Source organism: Globicephala melas, chromosome 6, assembly GCF_963455315.2.
Source record: "Globicephala melas chromosome 6, mGloMel1.2, whole genome shotgun sequence".
In the NCBI taxonomy this organism is placed as follows: Eukaryota; Metazoa; Chordata; class Mammalia; order Artiodactyla; family Delphinidae; genus Globicephala; species Globicephala melas.
Window position 1 is genome coordinate 23,224,806 of NC_083319.1, and position 19,870 is coordinate 23,244,675.

General features: G+C 38.3%; 1 protein-coding gene across 2 annotated transcripts in view; it reads left to right on the forward strand.

The window, feature by feature from the left end:
• Nucleotides 1-19,870, forward strand: part of SVEP1 (sushi, von Willebrand factor type A, EGF and pentraxin domain containing 1) — a 185,675-nt gene that overhangs the window by 101,516 nt on the left and 64,289 nt on the right. For both annotated transcript variants that reach the window (XM_060300636.1, XM_030859035.2), the window contains exons 17-26: nucleotides 753-914; nucleotides 2,223-2,384; nucleotides 7,567-7,728; nucleotides 8,415-8,506; nucleotides 9,559-9,655; nucleotides 11,248-11,361; nucleotides 12,598-12,711; nucleotides 13,518-13,719; nucleotides 16,788-16,945; nucleotides 18,216-18,417. In XM_060300636.1, the coding sequence (XP_060156619.1) occupies nucleotides 753-914; nucleotides 2,223-2,384; nucleotides 7,567-7,728; nucleotides 8,415-8,506; nucleotides 9,559-9,655; nucleotides 11,248-11,361; nucleotides 12,598-12,711; nucleotides 13,518-13,719; nucleotides 16,788-16,945; nucleotides 18,216-18,417 (1,465 nt within the window). The remainder of the gene's footprint in view (nucleotides 1-752; nucleotides 915-2,222; nucleotides 2,385-7,566; nucleotides 7,729-8,414; nucleotides 8,507-9,558; nucleotides 9,656-11,247; nucleotides 11,362-12,597; nucleotides 12,712-13,517; nucleotides 13,720-16,787; nucleotides 16,946-18,215; nucleotides 18,418-19,870) is intronic.

The following is a 19,870-nucleotide window of genomic DNA, read 5'->3' on the forward strand; positions in this document are numbered from 1 at the left end:
TTCTTACATACCTTACCACCTCAGAATCACCCAAGTGATTCTTTCAAGTGTCCTCTCTATAAAAATACTAACTTTGATAGCAGCCTTTCAGTGAATTTAACATCCCACTTTGGTCTCAGATATTCTGCACTCTAGGCGTCCAAATAGTAGAGCAAATCTTCAAGGAAGGAAGGTTCTAAAATTGGCCTGTTTCCTCAGAGACTTTGGGTCTGAGGATGCCTCAGACTTGCCTTCAGTGGACAGTAATTCCTGCAATCAGAGACAAGGGTCGACTTAACTCCCTTTTTTTAGGCTCACCACCTTTGCCCGTTTTTATTTCTACAAATAATGCTATAATGGACACTCAATTTCATAAGGGAAACCATTCAGAAGAACAGCTATGAAATCATTTTTCATATCTCGAAGCCCCAAATTAACCTAAACATTCATTGTTTTATCCTCTTCTTCCACGAACTGTGTGTTTCCAGAATAATCTGGTTTATTAGAACTTTAACCCACACTTCAAAGCCGCCATCATATAAACACTAAGCTTGGTCAACAAGAATTTGCATTTTCTCAAAAAAAAAAAAAAAGAATCTACTGTTGGTTTAGAGGAATACATTGCTGGAAGGTTTATCATGTGAGTAAGCCTCTAGCAGTAAAATTTAACCCATAAACAATAGTATCTGGAAGCAGGCTTTATTACTCTCATGCCTTAGGGAAAAAGCACATTCCATACTATATTCAGTGTTTCCTGCTTGTTTTCTCTTCAGTCAATTGCCCTTTGGGAACCTACTATTCTCTGGAGAATTCTGTCTGTGAAAGCTGCTTGATGGGCTCCTATCAAGATGAAGAAGGACAGCTTGAGTGCAAACCCTGTCCAACTGGAACTTACACTGAATATCTCCATTCAAGAAGTAGCTCGGAATGTAAAGGTAGGGGCTTAGTGCTCATTTTGACCAGAAGCCTAAATTTTGTTTCCAGTTATAAAATCTCAGTGGCAAATAGGATGAAATATGAGCATTACCAAAAGCAATTTCATTAATTGATTTTTTTTCTTTCTTTTAATTGCAAACTGTTACCTGAATGTTTCCCTCACTTTAGAGAAGTCCATTTATCTTTCCTTTTGCAACAGTCCATTGCTCTAAGTCAAACTCCACTGTCAAGAACTCTAATCCACATTCATCAATGAACCTGGTGTTTTAGTGAATCTCACTTTAATTGGTGGAAAGGACTTTCATGGCTCTTAGCAAGCATTAGGCTGCTTTTTGTTAGAATAATATTTGATGTGATGAGATTCACTCTCCATTTACTTGGAAATGAATAACTACAGGCCCATATGCACCTATTCTTGCTACTAAAATATCCAGTCCTTTCAAAATATTGTTACTGTTATTCTCAATGAACATACCTGATGGAAACATTTTCTTTCACATTTAAAGTTACAGTAAGACACACCTAAAAGAAGGAGTTGCAGAATTGTTCCTCCTTGCCTATTGTTGCCAATGCAGGTGTGGGTACCTCATGACACGTAAACTTGAGAGCAGTGCTAGGTGATTGCAAATGCACTAAAAATGTTAGCAGCGCTGAAAATGAGAGTCATCCGGAGGAGAAGGGCAGGAGGAAAGGACAGTGCACTGGGAATTGGGGAATCTGGCCCTAAGCCCGCTCTACTACAAAACCATTGCTATGAGTTTGTGAAAGTTGCTTAATTAACCTCTCTGGGCCTGATGCTAAGACTACTTTTACTTCCTCTCTGCCAAACCTCAAATGAAATGGTGTCTGCAGGCAGGAGGAGGTAAGAGGGCCTGTTCTTATTTAGAGTGAAAAAAGGTGCCGGTATAGTCATGAGACTCTAGCTCATTCGGGGGTTTTGTTTCAGTCACTCAAGGGAACAGTGCACAAGCTGAGAACTTGTACAGAAACAAGCTTCCCCGTGACAGCTTGATCTTATGAGTGTGCCTTTCTGAGGTGCAGGTTTCTAACTTCACCCAAAAACTCTTTGTCGACATTTTCTATGTGTCAAACACCGTGCTAGGTCATAATACAAGTAACTGGAAATGAGCCTAAGACTTAGTATACGGAAGTACGGGGAGTCTAAAATATGACGTGTATGCTTGGAGTTCTTCGTGACCCTCATTCTATCCTAAGTAAATTAAAATGTGGAAAATCCTGTTGTACACAGTGCTAATTTTGTATAGCTGACGTCATCGTTATTAACCATGTTACATTTTTCGTTTTAGCTCAGTGTAAGCAAGGCACCTACTCATCAAATGGGCTTGAGATCTGCGAATCTTGTCCACTGGGCAGCTATCAGCCAGCGTTTGGTTCCCGGGGTTGCCTCGTATGTCCAGAAAATACTTCAACAGTGAAGAGAGGAGCCGTGGACATTTCTGCTTGTGGAGGTTAAGTCTTAGACATCGCTTTTTTTCCCAAGCCTCCTAGGTTCTACGCATGGAGGAGTGGAATCTTTTTAGCAAAACCATATGTCTACTGCATGCAAAGAATGTAAATAACTGTCTCTTTATAGAGAGTTTCCTTCTATTCGGCCAGTCAATACTTAAGTGTAAACACCCATAATATAAACACCGTGCTGGTACCGTTAGGAACACACAAGAAGCACAAGGCTTGGTCCCAGCCCTCAACATTTGTAACCATGTGGCCACATGATATGATAGAAATACATCTCAACTAGGAACTTAGATTCCTCGGGTTAAAATGAGGTCTTATCTAACGTTCCTTGAAACTCTAAAAATACAACCTCTGAATTGTAACGTTCATTCCCTACAGTTTGAAGATCTTCATGAGTGATTATCTGGCTGCACACTAGAATCATTGCACGTTTACATCAGTATTTTTAGAATACTGAAACCCAGTCTCTGCCCCCCCGGATATTCTGATTTAAGTTTTCTGGTTTTCTTCTGAAGTTCCCCCAGGTGATTCTAAAGTATGACTAATTTTGGTTCTCAAATGTCACCATGGAGGGTTTGTTAAAACATAGATTGCTGGGCCCCAGCCCCGGAGTTTTTAATTCAGCAGGTCAGGTGTGGGGCCTGAGAATTTGCATTTCTAACTAGTTCTCAAGTGATACTGATTCTGCTTGGTCCAGGGACCACACATTGAGAACCACTGGTTTAAATAGAAATATAAAGATTAGAGTTCTGTTTTTCAAATAGTTCTAACATCTCTACCAAGTACAGTTTTCCAGCAGTGAAAAAACTGGAAGCCATAAACAAAAGCAAAAGATGAAAACTTAGAATGACAGTGAAACTAGGTCTGACAGTCAAGGTCAGCCTATTGCCAGAAACTCCCATAAACTGCAATGACTTTGCAATTTCAGTGGAACTTTGCAAAAAATAAAAATTTGTTGGCCTCTCTCTGCTACATCACTGGGAACAGAACAAGCATGCCTGGCTAAAAGATGACTTTTTAAAAAATTGTGAGTCCTCCCCATTCTTTATACCCTTACTGAAAAACCTAAGGTCTATGGCAATCTGAAAGTTTAAACTCTTCCCTTACTGAGTGATGTTTTTAAGAAGCCAGTCTGCTGGTTCCCCATTCCCTCAAGCTACACACACATCCCATCCTCATTGCACCCCAATCATATATACATCTGCATCCACTTAGAGGCTGAGAGTCCTAGAAAACAGATGCTTAGGATGTTTGAGTGTGGTGGTAGGGAGGGGATGGAGCGTGTCCAGCATTGCTTCCTGGGAGTCGTAGTCCTCATAACTTAAGTGCTACAGGTAATACATACTGTGAGTTATAGGTTTTATATGCTCCATCGGGTTGACTCTCAGAATTTCAAAGTAGATGAAAGCCTCTTAGACCAGAGGAATTGGGAGAGCAGTGTTCATCGACCTAATGTTTCACTGATGAGAAGAGAATTTAACTAGGACCTATTTGAAACTCAGAAACCACGTGTGTTGTGTAATACCAGCTGTGGATTTTTTTTTAATTAAAAGTCAAACAAAACCTCACATTATGGTTGAAAGAGATCTGCCAAAGACTCTATTATTTTGTCAGTATACAAGCTAACTATGGAAGAAAGTCTGCAGGAAAAAATCCTCTCTCTCTCTCTGTCTCCCTCTCTCCCTCCCTCCCTCTCTCCTTCCTTCCTTCCTTCCAACCACAAAAGCAACTAGGATTCTTACAGTGAAACAAGTTCATAGTTGACAAATTTTTATCCTTTAACTTTCCAAATAATCCTTGAGGTTTTCTAATAGCAAATTACTGCAATTAAGTAATTATAATTCCCAGGAAATCTCTAAATTCCTGGTAACTGTTCCATTTCTCCTAATATTTCTAGCATATGTTTAACCACAGTCTACTTGTCCTGAGTAGGAACTGGTAATATTTGGTAATGACACTTTCCCCTACGGTGCTGGGTAAACACCATTTTACTTTTACTTTAAATTTAAATGTGTGTGAGTTCTAAAACAGTCCCTTATATATTTTCCTTAGTTTTCCCTTTTCTGTCCCTCTCTCCCCCTCCGCTTCTTTCTTTCTCTCCTTCTCCTCTTTTCTCTTTCTGTACTGATTTATGTTTTATGGGCATGTTGTACAGTTTATCTTATTTTTTGCTGACATATCACTTTTTGCCTCCTTTGGCCTGTTGAACTGAAAATATCATTAATAAATATAGCAGTTATCTTTAAGTATATTGCTATGTTAGCATAATGTAACATTCTTTATACATTTCACCGATTGTCACTTATTAGGATATTAGATAGTCTTGAGTCCTTGGTTACAAAAGAGCCTGAAATTTTCCATTTTTTAAAAATGATTTTTATCAAAATAATCCCACAAATGAGTTTTTGGTGATGGTGTTGTTTACATATGGTCCCAATAGAAGGAAAGGTTATTTGTGGCACAGGAGGATAACACTTCTTAGCCCAGCCCTGTAGGATGAAGTTAAAAGGAGGCTCAGAATAAGAGGCTTTGACTTTTGGCTTTGTCATAGGAAACCAATGGCTCCAAGGCTGTATTTATTCCTTTACACTATCAGGGGACAGACATGTGAGGTTACATTTTTCCCTGGTCATTTCAGTGCTTTATTTTTAATTCTATTTTGATATCACTTTTGGCATATTTGAATACTTTTTTTCTCTTTCTCTACAGTAGAAGAGGTGAGAAGAGTTTTGTTCCATTTGTCTTGATTTAGAAACCACAGTTTCTGTGGCCAAGGTTCAAAATGAAACTTTCTCACATCTTTTCTTATGACGTTAGTCCATTAGGAACTGTGTCATGTGTGTATGCATGTGTATTTAATACTGTACTGTGTACTAGATAGTGCTATTATTATGTATATGTTTATACATTCATATATTATATGTGTGTATGTATATGTGTGTGTGTGTGTGTATATATATAGGTACTGCATATATAAATTATATATTAAATGCTGATTATTCACTCTTGGAAAGTATATTTGTGATGACAACTGTCTGCCCTTGGAATGTAATTTAAACTAATTTCCACATGAAAGTTTATTTTACACTTTCTAGGTCAAAAAGCAAAGTACAGACATCACAACACCATGTTTGCTATTTTGAGATGCTAATTGGCTTATTTTTAATCTTAAGATTTTATTATTATTATGTCTTAGTATAATTTTTGACAATTATAGTATAATTATGTGCTACAACTGACAGTATAATTCTGTCAGTTTTTAGGGGCACAGTCTTTTTTTCTTTTTAAGATTTCTTTTTCTTCTTTTTAAGATTGTACTGAAAAAAGTTATATGGAAAAAAACAGTTTCATTCATTATAGCATCTTGGGTTTAAGTGGCAGCATTTATATTTCTAGCATATGATGCACACTCATAGATATCCTCTCAAACAGAAAATTTATACTTTTATCAGTGGAAGATCTATGCTTCCAATTAACTAATTAGCTATTTGGAAGGTACCTTTTCCAAACAGACAATCATTTTTGGAAACTTGGGAATCAGAAAACCCATTTTAAACTCCTATAGGTTTATAATATGTTTGTGCAAAGCCCTGTCTACATCTAGTAACAGAGTAGATTATTTTATTCTTGGTGAAACAAAGATACTTGTAGTTTAAAACTCTTCTTGAATATAGCAAATGTAGCCACCAGAAATTTTTTTTTCTAAATATGCATTAATATCTATGTTATCTTCTGCCATCTCTTGATTCAACTCTCTACTTTTTGTCAGTTGGGTACGTAAAAGAACTCTTTTACAAGAGATTCGCCTGGCTCTTTTTGCTTAAGAAATTTGATCAAAGCGTCTTGAGATTACGACAGATGTGTTGTCATTTACTTCATGTTTATTGTCATACCAATAAAAAAGAGATGCCATCACTTGGAGTATCATGCTCCCTTGAGCCTCAAGTGTATCTCTAAATTTTTCAACCATATTGGTAATTATTTCTGCTATACTAATTTTTATTATCAAGAATCCAAAACCTAAATGATAAGTATGCTGATATCCTGAGTAGCTGTTTCCCTGTGTCCTGTCTTCTATACTTAATTTTATGCAGACAAGTCTTAATAGTTTTAGTAGTTTTCTCAGTTTATAATGGTTTCAGGGCTCACCCAAATGACTCCAGTTCACACACTCCACCTGAATTTGTCTATGGGTCACAGTCTAAAACCCCAACCCAAGGATTTAATCATGGGTGCTCTACCCCACTCTCCCTCTACCAGATGTAACCAAAATTTATGTTTGGGGCTGTTTTCTTATATTCCACCAAATCTCGGCAAGAGAATTTCCAATTTGGTTAAAAGATAATATTCAACTGCATGTTGTTTACGAAAAGCATGTCTAACCCAAAATGACATTAAAAGTTTTAAAAATAAAAGACCCCCAGTAAATAATAGACAACTCTAGAGGGGAAATAAAAATTTCTGGGAAACGTAAAAAATGCAACTTCATTTATCATCAAAATGCAAATTAAAATAACAGCGTGATTCCATTTTTACCTTCAAGTAGGAAAAAAGTAAATAATCATTTTGAAGGCTGAGCATGCAGTGAGAAGGGCAATTTCATACGCTGCCAATGGGACTGTAAATTACATTATTTAAACATTTGGGCATGACACATTTATGGCTTTAAATTGTCATATCTTTAGCTCTAACTACTCAACTACTCAAAGTCAAGTGTTATCCCAAGGAAATAATCAGAGCTATATTAAAAAATTTATAGAGAAAATTTCATGTCAGCATTATTTATAATAGCAAACTAGTAGAAACGAGCTAAGTGTTCAACAGGAGAGGAAACGTGAGATCAGTTATGGTCTGCCAATGAGATGTAACATTTTTCATTTGTTAAACACCATGTTACTTAATGATTTGGGGAATGATTTGCTTATGATATAAAGTTAAGTGGAAAAATCATAACACAATATTATACGGCCAATTCTGATTTTTCCTGAGTTGCTGTGTGTCGTTAAAGATGGGAAGGAAACAACAATACATTTATCTAGGTGATAAAATGGTCTGGGTATTAAGTACGTGCAAGGGAAAATATTAGCAATGCGATAGCTTTCTTATAACCAAAGCTTCTTTTAGAGGTAGGGTATACTACTAGGAAGCACAAATGATTTGTTCTTACTTTTACAGTGCCTTGTCCAGTAGGAGAGTTCTCTCGTTCTGGGTTAATGCCCTGTTATCCATGTCCTCGAGACTACTACCAGCCCAATCCAGGGAAGTCCTTCTGCTTATCTTGTCCCTTTTATGGAACTACAACCATCACTGGTGCCAGATCCATCACAGATTGTTCCAGTAAGATGATATCCTTCATTTCTCATGTAACCCTGTGTTGGAGACTTTTGTTTATCTCTGCGGTAGCTTCAATTCTGAATATTACTATTTTCAGTGCCTTTGGGTGTCCGGATGTGTTAAACTATCCTTCTGAAGGTCTTTTTGATGACAGTGACTCAGAGATTCTTATTTTGGGAATGTCGAACTTGATAAATTCCAAATTTCTGAAAGTCTAGAATTTAATGACATAATTCCATCCATCTCTGTGCTCTCTTTATATTACTGAAACAAAATATATGTGGCTTTGCCCACTCTGAGAATCAGAATCTTGACTATGGGATTTAAATAGAGTCTGCTCCTAGAGAACAGACTTGTGGTTGCCAAGGGGGAGGGGCTTTTGGAGGAGGGGTGGAGTGGGAGGCTGGGATTAACAGATGTAAGCTGTTATATATAGAATGGATAAACAAGGCCCTACTGTATAGCACAGGGAACTGTATTCAATATCCTATGATAAACCATAATGGAAAAGAATTTTTAAAAAGAATGTATGCATTTGTATAACTGAATCACTTTGCTGTACAGCAGAAATTAGCAGTAAAACAACTATACTTCAATTTTTAAAAAAGAAAAAAAAATAGAGTCTATTTATTGGTAATATCTACTACACACAAATATGTTTTTCAGTTGTTTTCCCATAATTTTATTAGGTTTTAGTTCAACTTTCTCAGCAGCAGAGGAAAGTGTAGTGCCCGTTGCTTCTCCTGGACATATCAAAAAGAAGTATGAAGTCAGCAGTCAGGCAAGTCCATTTTATATTTATAAAATTTTCTCTAATGGAATTCTTGGAAAACAACTTGTCATTATACGTGTCCCACAGAGGAAAAACTACCAGAGTTGAAACTTCAAGTAATCAAGACTCATGAATATTATCAATGAATAATTACATTTGCTTATGACTTATAAAATGAACTTTCCAAAAATGCAGCATTAGAAGTTCTAAGTACCAGAAATGGGAATTTTTCCCAGCAATGTCTGGCACAGAGAATTGTAGATGTGGGGAGTCTTTCGATTTGCTAATAATTTACATGTACCATGTACCGTGAGCATAACCCATCATTTGAGTAAGGGCGTTTGGATTAACCAAAGGCCTTTTCCGATTAGCAGGAAGAGTTACTCAACTTTCATGAAAGTTATGTAAATTTTTTGCCAGCAAAAATAAAAATCATTTATTGGAGTAAGTTGTGGGTTTTTTAAAAAATAAGAAACATAACTCATAAAACTTTTCCATTTATTTTTTTGAAGACTAGTTAAGAATAATTATTTTGGGTGATTCAGCCATTACTCTGAATGCACCTTGCCCAATGTCATAATAAATTCCTTGGCTTTAAGTATTTTTAAGGAGGATAATGAAGTTATATTTCTTATTTTAACTTCCTACATCCAAACATACTCACTTATAACGGCTTCATAAGTCATATTTGAAACTGCACGTAATGGACACAGACACATTAGAATCCACTGGCTTACTTTTAAAAACGATGCACAGATACCACTTCCACAGATTCCTGATTTAGCTGGTCTGGGTTGGGGCCTGTCCTTAGTATACTTTTTAAAATGCCTTAAATGGAGCCAGCATTTAGCAACACTGCCTGGGTTTATCAGAACATCTCTCAAGAATAATATATAGCATATGTGCCCATATATGGCAGGTACCAGCGTTATGCAGGCAGCCGTTCAGCTGGACTCACCTGGAAACCAAAACCTGATGTAAACCTTCTAACTCCCTACTCAGAATTGCTTTGAAACAAATAGTGTTTTGTCTCTGATAAATTTCTTTTCTGCCACTGGTAGGTTTTCCATGAATGTTTCTTAAACCCCTGCCACAATGGTGGAACCTGCCAACAACTTGGGCGTGGTTATGTGTGTCTCTGTCCAACTGGATATACAGGTAACACAGAGGAATGCAAATTTTCATGTGTTTTTCATACAGTATCATTGTGACTCGCAGTATCAAACTTTGAAACATTAAAAATAAACGCCATAAGATACATTAGACTGTATAATTGCACAGAAGTTTGGTTGAACAAGACAAACCAATAAGTGAAAAAAGCATACATATCTTACGAATGACAGTTTTCTTTGCACGTTTTGGGGGAAGAATAAAGAATCATCTTCTCTATGAAAAGTCACATCATAACTCACGATTTAAATTGGGATACGGTTCCAGAGGCCGTGTCCAAGGTTGCATTCTAACACAAATTAAATGCATGACACTCAACATAGAACAGATTGTCCAGCATAAACATTTTTAAACAAACTCCAGTTTCTCTCATTTGCTTCACATGAATGGAAGTTCTCATGAATGGCCATGATTTGTTGCTTGCTTTCTTTCTGGAAGCTGTGCTTAGAAACACAGCGTGGCTTTGAACTTGATTACATAGGAATTATGTAAGAATTATGTTTTCTTGCAGTTTGGTTCAAATTCCAGCTCAGTCCAGAAATATAATTTTTGAGGCGAAATGAACTATATCTTAAAAATTGCAGTTTATTTAAAATAATTTCCTGTTTTCTTCCAGAAATGCAGTTTTTACATTTTTTTTCGAGTTTTATGCCGCCAACATGAAGTGTTTTTAATGAGAAAGTGGTATTTAAATAATTCACCGCAAGATAAGCAAAAGAGAAGTTGGAAAACAAAATACAGAATGTTGTCATTCCACTTATTTCACCATGTGCACATGTGCATGTGTGTGGGTTTCAATTCTTATAAAAATTTCTGTCCCAACATTCCACAAGAAATAATGAACTTGTCCTAGAATTTTATAAGTGAGAGGTGGTTGAGAAAAGCATAATGTAGGACAATGATTCTCAAATTTTGACGTGCATCAGAACCATCTGGAGGACTTCTTAAAACACAGATTGCTGGAGCCCAATCCCAGAATTTCTGATTCAGTAGGTCTAGGGAAGTTGTGAGAATTTGCATTTCTGTCACATTCCCAGGGGATTACTGATATTGTTGGTCCAGGGACCACACTTTGAGACCCCCTGGTGCAGAAGAACCTGGGTTTCGGCAGAGCTAGCCCATAGAAAGCCTGTGTGCACCCTATGGGAAGATGCACCCCATTCTAGGATACCTGACATATGAGCTGAGGTCTGGCAGGATTTAGTCCCGCCACCCCTCCTCCGCCAAGTGGCCTTGGTAGCAAGTATATATGACTCTGTATTTTTCACTTTGGAATTAAACTAATTCCTGGCTCTATTTTATGCTTCCAGATTTCCCTTTTTCCCCCTCTACTTCTAACTTAGGATCTTTTGCTATCTTTTATGTATCCTTATAAGGATATCTTAAAGCTGTTTAGAGAGAGGTAATACCTTCATTAAATACTTAACTAGATGGTAGCTCTTAACAAATATTGCCCTTTCCTTCACCACCACCACTCCGTATAAATTCAGATTATCGGGATAATTATCTTTAAATGATCATGGTTCTGTTTCTGTTAATCCGCTCTTTGATTGACCTTCAGTGTCTGGTTTGCATTTTAGGCTTAAAATGTGAAACAGACATTGATGAATGCAGCTCACTGCCATGCTACAACAATGGAATTTGTAAAGACCAAGTTGGGGAGTTCATTTGTGAATGCCCATCTGGTTACACAGGTAAGGGGAAAGTTTCTCGTTCTTAGAATATTAACCCTTGGAATCCTTAAAATAATGAGTTACCACCTCACACCTGTTAGAATGACTATTATCAAAAGATAAATGTCCATCGATGGAGGAATGGATAAAGAAGATGTGTGTGTGTGTGGGTGTGTACACACACACACACACACACACACACACACACACACACACAATGGAATATTACTCAGCCATGAAAAAGAATGAAGTAATGTTATTTGCAGCGACATGGATAGACCTAGAGATTATTGTACTAAGTGAAGTAAGTCAGAAAGAGAAAGACAGATATCATAGGATATTGCTTATATGTGGGATCTAAAAAATACGGTACAAATGAACCTATTTACAAAACAGAAATAGAATCACAGATGTAGAAAGCAAACGGTTACCAAAGGGAAAAGGAGGGGGAGGGATAAATTGGGAGATTGGGATTGACATATAAACACTACTATATTTAAAATAGATAACTAATAAGGACCTACTGTATAGCACAGGGAACTCTACTCAATACTCTGTAATGATCTATATGGGAATAGAATCTAAAAAGAGTGGATATATGTGTAACTGATTCACTTTGCTGTACAGTAGAAACTCACACAACATTGTAAATCGACTATACTCCAATAAAAATTAATTAAAAATTAAGAGAGATGAGAGATAACAGTGCTGGCAAGGACATGGAGAAAAGGGGACCATTGTGAACTGTTGGTGGGAATGTAAATTGGTGCAGCCATTATGGAAAACAGCATGGAGGTTCCTCAAAAAATTAAAAGTAGAATTACCATACAATCCAGCAATCCCCCATCTGGGTATGCATCCAAAGGAAATGAAATCACTATCTCAAAGAGATATCTGTATTTTCACGTTCATGGCAACAGTATTCACAGTAGCCAATGGCCAAGATATGGAAACAAGCTAAGTATAAATCAAGGGATGAATGGATAAAGAAAATGTGTGATAGGTAGGTAGGTAGGTAGATACATACATACATACATATAGATACATAGATAGATAGATAGATATCATATATATAACATATATTGGAATATTATTCAGCAAATAATTGTATTTGGCAAAGAGCAAAATTTTTCACAAACATGTTAGCCATGGTTTCCAATCGTTTTGCTCTTACGCCTGAACAACTTGCTTGAAAACCGATTAGTCTTAAATTCCTTTCAGTTTTCTCCAGCTCAGATATTCTATGATTCTTTGCAGGTCAACTCTGTGAAGAAAACATAAATGAGTGTAGCTCCAGTCCTTGTTCAAATAAAGGAACTTGCGTTGATGGCTTAGCTGGTTATCGCTGCACGTGTGTGAAAGGATACACGGGTAAGATGTTTCCATTCTTCCTAGTTGTCACAGAGTTCTGTAAAGCCCCAGAAATCATTACATTTACGAACATTCCATATATATATATATATATGTAATATTATGTAAGTTAATATTAATTTTCTGATTTTACAACTGTGCTGTGATTTCATAAGAGAGAGTCCTTATTTTTGAGGAAATTCACACTGAAGTATTTAGGGGTAAAAGGGCATCATTTCTACAATTTACTCTCAAACAGTTCAGAAAAATAATATGTTCCTGTACATGTGTGTATATATATATGTGTATATAGAGACAGAAAGAGAGAAAGAAGACGTGAGTTTATATGCTAAGACAAGCACTCAAGAAGGAACTGGAGTTAAATTATATAAAATCATATTGTGAATGGATGCTAAATAATAGAGTTAAAATATCTATCTATCTACACTTAACTGATAAAGAAGAAGTCCAAAACAGAAAATGATCAGTGAAGGAAAGAGGCAAGGTCAAAGAAACAGAGGAACATTTTGAACTAAATTTGCTAGTTCCATTTTTTAACATTATCTCAATTAGATATTCATTGCTAATGTTCGTTTCAGAAAGAGGTAAGATTGAAAGAGCAGATTTTCAAAAACGCAGTCCTAAAATGATGTAGAAAAGCCAGAGCTTGTTGAAGAATGGCTGTGAAACCAGTTTGGTAGGCCAGTGGCTCTGCAGCCTCCATTCCTGTCCTTTAGAAGCAGCATGCCCTAAGGAGTCAGCACCTTGACCCCAGTTTTCCCAAGGGGTTAACATGCGGGCTCCTTCTCGTCCTCATCCATCCCCAGGCCTACACTGTGAAACGGAAGTCAATGAATGCCAGTCAAGCCCATGCTTAAATAATGCAGTCTGTGAAGATCAGCTTGGGGGCTTCTTGTGCAAGTGCCCACCTGGATTTTTGGGCAACCGGTGTGAAATCAACATGGATGAGTGTTTCAGCCAACCGTGCAAAAATGGAGCTACCTGCAAGGATGGTGCCAATAGCTTCAGGTAAAAGACTAAGTCTGGCTCCTTTCACTATTTTTATTATCTTAACTGTTCAGTCATCCTGCAGTCTTTCCAGAGTATTACTTTGAATTCCAAGTCAGCCCTTCCCAAATCCTAGCCCAAGGATAAGCTATGGTAGAATCAGCCTACCACCTGATGTTCTGATTTCCTAAGTCTTGGGTAAAGTCTATAATTTTAAAATAGACAACCTGTATGTTTTAAGTTCCCCAGTGAGTCTGATGCACAGCCAGACTTGGAAACCACTGTTCTATACTTGGGAAGTCATAAAAGATGAAAGGAAGCACATTTATTCGGAAGCAAATGCAGAGGCACTGTACAAAACCCAGTTTTAAATGTTTTATATTTTAGCTGGAGTTTTCCCACTAGCTAAAATAGGAATTGTGCAATTCTGCTGTCACAGCGCCATTCTACATTCTGTAACCATGGTTTTCAAACTTTTTTTTTTAGTTTAGTAACCCTTGTTTCAGGAGAAATCTGAGTGTAAACAAATAAAACAATAAAAGCTAAGCTTTTGGGGTTGAAAATAGTAGTGTTTGTGGGGAGAAAGACTCTGTCTTCCTGAGGCAGCTCTTAGGGTGCCAGTAGCAAGCAGTTTGAAAACCAACACTTTTTTTTTTTTATTACTATCAAGTCTGCCCTATTCCATCCCCTTCCTCTTGCAGGATCTGTGGCTTCTGCAGTGCAAAAGACAGACTGGTCTTGCTTGCAAAATTTTAGGAAACTTTATTGCCCTCAACAAGCAACTGGTTCTGTAAGTTTTCAAAAGTTAAAAGCAAAAAAAAAAAAAGAATTCTACCCCAGTTGCAACATTTCCCAGTACTTTTCCGGTTCAGCCCCCTTCCATTACCGTCCCCTAACAGAGCTAGGATACTCTCTGGAAGAAATAGGAAGCCAGTTCTGCCAGTGAGACTTTCACTCTTAATATGGAAGTGAGGTCTTAGCAGGGTAGCATCATCTTTTCGTGGGCTTTTTTATATCTTCTGGCATACAGCCCCTAACCATAGGCAATGAGAATTTCCAAATGAACAGCAAGAGTTCCAAACTCTCCCCAGGGTCCAAAACAATTGATGAATACCAAATTTGTCTGAATCCTAACTAGAGGAAAAGTGAAGGTAAACCCTCCTAATTCAAAAGGAATGTTAGTTGCCACCAAAGTGAATCTGTTTCATAGACAAAGATATTGAACTGCCATAATGATATCACACATGTACATATAAAGATGAGTGAAATTCTAGCCAAAATAGATTTACCCTCAACTACACAGAACTCCATAAAGATGCACGCCAATTCCAGCTGAGATTTTCTTTTAAACCCCCAAATACCATTTATTCATATTATTGCCAATATCAAAGAGGTTCCCATATAAACATGCTGGTTAACAATATTCACTACATTTATTGGGCAGTTCCTTTTTAATTAAAAATATTTCAGACAGGGCTTCCCTGGTGGTGCAGTGATTGAGAGTCCGCCTGCCGATGCAGAGGACACGGGTTCGTGCCCCAGTCCGGGAAGATCCCACATGCCGCGAAGCAGCTGGGCCTGTGAGCCATGGCCGCTGAGCCTGCGCGTCCAGAGCTGCAACGGGAGAGGCCACAGCAGTGAGAGGACCGCGTACCAAAAAAAAAAAAAAAAAAAAAAATATTTCAGACATACAGAAAATTACAAAGAATAACAAAAGTCATACACTCATCACAGTAATTATCAAACCTTAGCCTTTTGCCTTATTTGATTTATATCTTTCGTGTTTAAGAAAGCAAATTCTAAAGATAGATTTGGAGTCCCTCCAAACATGCGCACATACACGCACACATGCACATCAGCCACACGTATTTCTCTTCTTTCCCAATAGTGATCACTGTCCTGAAGTTGGTTTATATCTTTCTCATTCAGACTTTATGTTTTACTTCATAAACAGCATATAGTATAGTTTGACATGTTACATTAAGTGGTATCATGTTATATGTATATATATATATATCCCTTTGTATTTTGGGTTTTGTTTTTTCACTCAATACTATGTATTTTCAAGACTGATACATTTGGCTCTAGTCTGCTCATTTCAACTGCTGATTAGTATTCCACTGAATGGTTATACCTTGGTTTATTTTCCCATTCACTTCTCCATGAACGTGTAGAATGATGCTGTTGTGAACACTTGTTATATGCGTCCTTGTGCACCTGGGCAGTAATCTCCTAGAGTTCATACTAGAAATGGACATACAGGGCTCTGGGAGTACAAACTCTCCACTTCCCTTGACATTGCCCAGTGGTAGTTGTACTCACTGAGATTTCCCATTTCATGACACCTTTGTCAACATTTGACATCATTAGATGTGTTCTCCATTCTGAGGGGTTTAAAGCGTTTGTTGCATACCACAGAGACTCTATGGCATACTGATTAAGAATAAGCCACTAGACTGAGATCAAAGTCCTCCTCCAGCACTTAGTAAAAAGAGGACTCAGGCAAATTAACCTCTGAGCCACGGTTTACTCATCTGTAAAGTACCTCATTGTTACAGAGATTGGATTAACATATGTGAATTTTTGTTTTTTCTAGCACTTCTGTCGGGAGAGAAATTCCCAATGTATGAATAATACTTCACCTTGACCAGAACTGCTTTATACTCTATTTTTGCTACTACAGTATCTCAAATATACGTTGTCTTAAATAGGTTTCTTTGAATGAATTAAAAAAATAACAGTTAAAGCACTGTTTTAATGGGGAAAATATGTTTCAGCATTTCAGCGTTTTTTTTTTTTTAATTCAATTTAGTTAAATTGAAAAAAAAGAAAAAAGGATTCACCTATTTTTCCCACCTCCCACTCCCTGTCTCTGGCTTATGTTCTATAAGCTTGGGGTGTGTGTGTGTGTGTGTGTGTGTGTGTGTGTGTGTGTGTGTGTGTGTGTACATATATTTAGATTCCACATATAAGAGAGATCATAATAGCACTTCAGCTTTTCAGAGTCTTTTGTGACAATGTTGTCATTGGGGACTGCTTCTAGTGCCCTTTCTGCAACTATTCTGTTACAATAGTTTGTTTTCTTTCAGGTGCCAGTGTGCAGTGGGCTTCACAGGGCCACACTGTGATTTGAACATCAACGAATGTCAGTCTAACCCCTGTAGAAATCAGGCCACCTGTGTGGATGAATTAAACTCATACAGTTGTAAATGTCAGCCAGGATTTTCAGGCAGCAGGTGTGAAACAGGTATATATGAACTTAATGTTATTAATAACGATACTAACCATAATGATATAATAACAGTGTCAATTTTTACCTGCACTGAGCACGACCTGTATACCAAAAACTATGCGAAGCATTTTGTACTCATTCTTCACAGCCACCCACTAGACTGGTTCATGTTATCTCCAGTAGCACAGGAGGCGAAGCTTAGAGATGTAAGGGAGAAATGGAGGAAATCTAATTTAGCAGAACTCTTCACATTCTGCGTGTTTAGAAGGGATGCTTTGAAAGGTCACTTGATGTAGAAGGTCAGAATCCACGGATATGTTTGAGAGTCAATGCTAAACTGCTTTCTCAGAGCACTGGAGTCTTTTAGCTGTAGGACTTTTGTTCTGTTGAGTGGGATATGCAGGATTGGGGCTCATAAAATGGAGAGGAGCCCGAGCCCTGAACAGGGCTGGAGAGTTGCCCTTGCAGCGACCCCATCCTTCTCTCCTGCAGTATCAATCGCTCCACACATGTGCTTAGAGTCTCTCATCTTTAATGACTCCCCAACCCCACCTGTCCTTCCAACTATTCCCTGTTTCTCAGCTTCCTTTCACTGCTGAGTGCATTTCCTGTCTTAGATACTCATGGATGATTTTATTTAAAAGAATTTGTTAGGGACTGGCCGTCCAGTGGTTAAGACTTCGTCCTCCAACGCAGGGGGTGTGGGTTCGACCCCTGGTTGGGGAGCTAAGATCCCACATGCCTGGTGGCCAAAACAAAACAGAAAACAGAAACAATATTGTAACAGATTCAATAGAGACTTTAAAAATGGTCCACATTTTAAAGTGGTCCATATATATGTATACATGCCACATCTTCATCCATTCATCTGCTGATGCATATTGAGGCTGCTTCCATGTCTTGGCTGTTGTAAATAGTGCTGCTGTGAACATCGGGGTGCATCTATCTTTTAGAATTAGAGTTTTCTCCAGATATATGCCCAGGAGTGAGATTGCTGGATCATATGGTAACTCTATTTTTACTTTTTTGAGGAACCTCCATACTGTTTTCCATAGTAACTGCACCAATTTACATTCCCAACAGTACAGGAGGGTTCCCTTTTCTCCACACCCTCTCCAACATTTATTATTTGTAGACTTTTTAATGATGGCTCTTCTAACTGGTGTGAGGTGATACCACATGGTAGTTTTGATTAACATTTCTCTAATAGTCAGCGATGTTGAATATCCTTTCACGTGTCTGTTGACCATCTGTATGTGTGCTCATACTTTCTTATTTGTTGCAGAACAGTCTGCAGGTTTTAACCTGGATTTTGAAGTTTCCGGCATCTATGGTTACGTCATGCTGGATGGTGTGCTTCCATCCCTCCGTGCTGTAACCTGCACGTTCTGGATGAAATCCTCTGACACCACCAACTATGGGACGCCAATCTCCTATGCACTCGAGAATGGCAGTGACAATACCTTCCTTCTAACCGATTATAATGGGTAAGCAGAGGTGTCAGGAGGGCTGTGCTAGGACTTATCCTGGCACCAAGTTAGAACTGACAAGGGGGTTGGAGTGGTGGGGGGGGTGCGGGGTCAGCTGTGCCGGCAGAACAGCAGGGTGACAGTAATCAGAGCATCTGGACAAGTCCTATAAGGAGGCAGAGTTTCAGTGGTAACGCCTTATACGTGTATTGTCTTTTGCTATTTGCTAAGTGTTTTCGTATGTATTATTTCATTTGAGCTTCACAATGACTTGAGGAACTGATGCCCCTTAAAAGGTAAAATGAAGTTTCAGAGAAACTAAACGCTTTGCCCCCAGATCTCACACCCTGGGAGTGGCAGAGTTAAGTGTCAAACTGAGTTTTCAGACCAGTGCTCCTTTATTTACATATCAGAGCGGCCAAGAGTCAAGAGATTTCAGTGGCACTGTTGACCCCTGGGAGACACTTGTATTGAATACGAATCCGTCTGTAATCTCAGGTGTGCAAGATGACGTTCCTCTGTGTCTTTTTGGATCAGTTCATTCCAAATGCAGAACCCCATCCCTCTGGGCAAGTCAGCCCCGGTTGTTTCTCTGATTTCTTTCTGCTGACTGCTTCTCCTGTCTTAGATGCTCACAGATCATCTAAAACCCACAGAGTTTTGCTAAGGAGTCACAGACTCAGGCAGGGCTCCCGTCATTGGTCATCTGTTGACCCTGCTGATCAGTGAGCCATCCACTGCCTCAGCCTCTGTGGTCCTTTCAGAACTACTGCTCTTCGCCGCACGTGGAGTCCTTGTCATGGCTGAGAGTTTACGCCTTCGGTCTAGAGAGATTCTGTGATGCACCACGTGGCCTTTTCCTCCCACATCCTCCCAAATGTGTGGCCTTTTGCTAGTGAGCAGGTTGCAGGCTTCAGGGACCCACTGAGCTCTCTTTCCTCTCGTCAATCCGTGAGATTCTCACTATTCTGGTGGGAATCTTCCCATCCTCAAACCCCATTCTTCTTAATGGACTTGAACGTTCAGAAACAAAATCCCAAGAAATTTGCAAAATCCTCCCCTGAGGCAGAATGTGTAGAAAGAGAAAACCTGTCGCCTGCTTGAATTGGGGGAGGAAAATGGGAAAACACAGAGGGGAGACAATTCACGTTTTATCAATAAAAATATTTTTTCATACACATCTTTGAATAGGGGCTCAGAAGAGGCTGGCAGAGTCAGTCAATGAATTCTTACCTTCTTTATCAGTTTTCCCTAGTCTCTTCTTTTTCTCCATGTGCTTTTGAAAATATTTTACTTTTAACTGCTGGTTAACTTTGGCATTCCTCTAAGCGACATGGTTGTTGGAACCCTCTTGTGTTTGGTCACCTCTGTTTAGTTCCAATTATTCTTTTCTTTGGATCGATACACTTCGTCTGCCATGTGACTGTTTTGGCAACAGAGAGGTAGGATTGACTTCCTATGAGATCTCTGA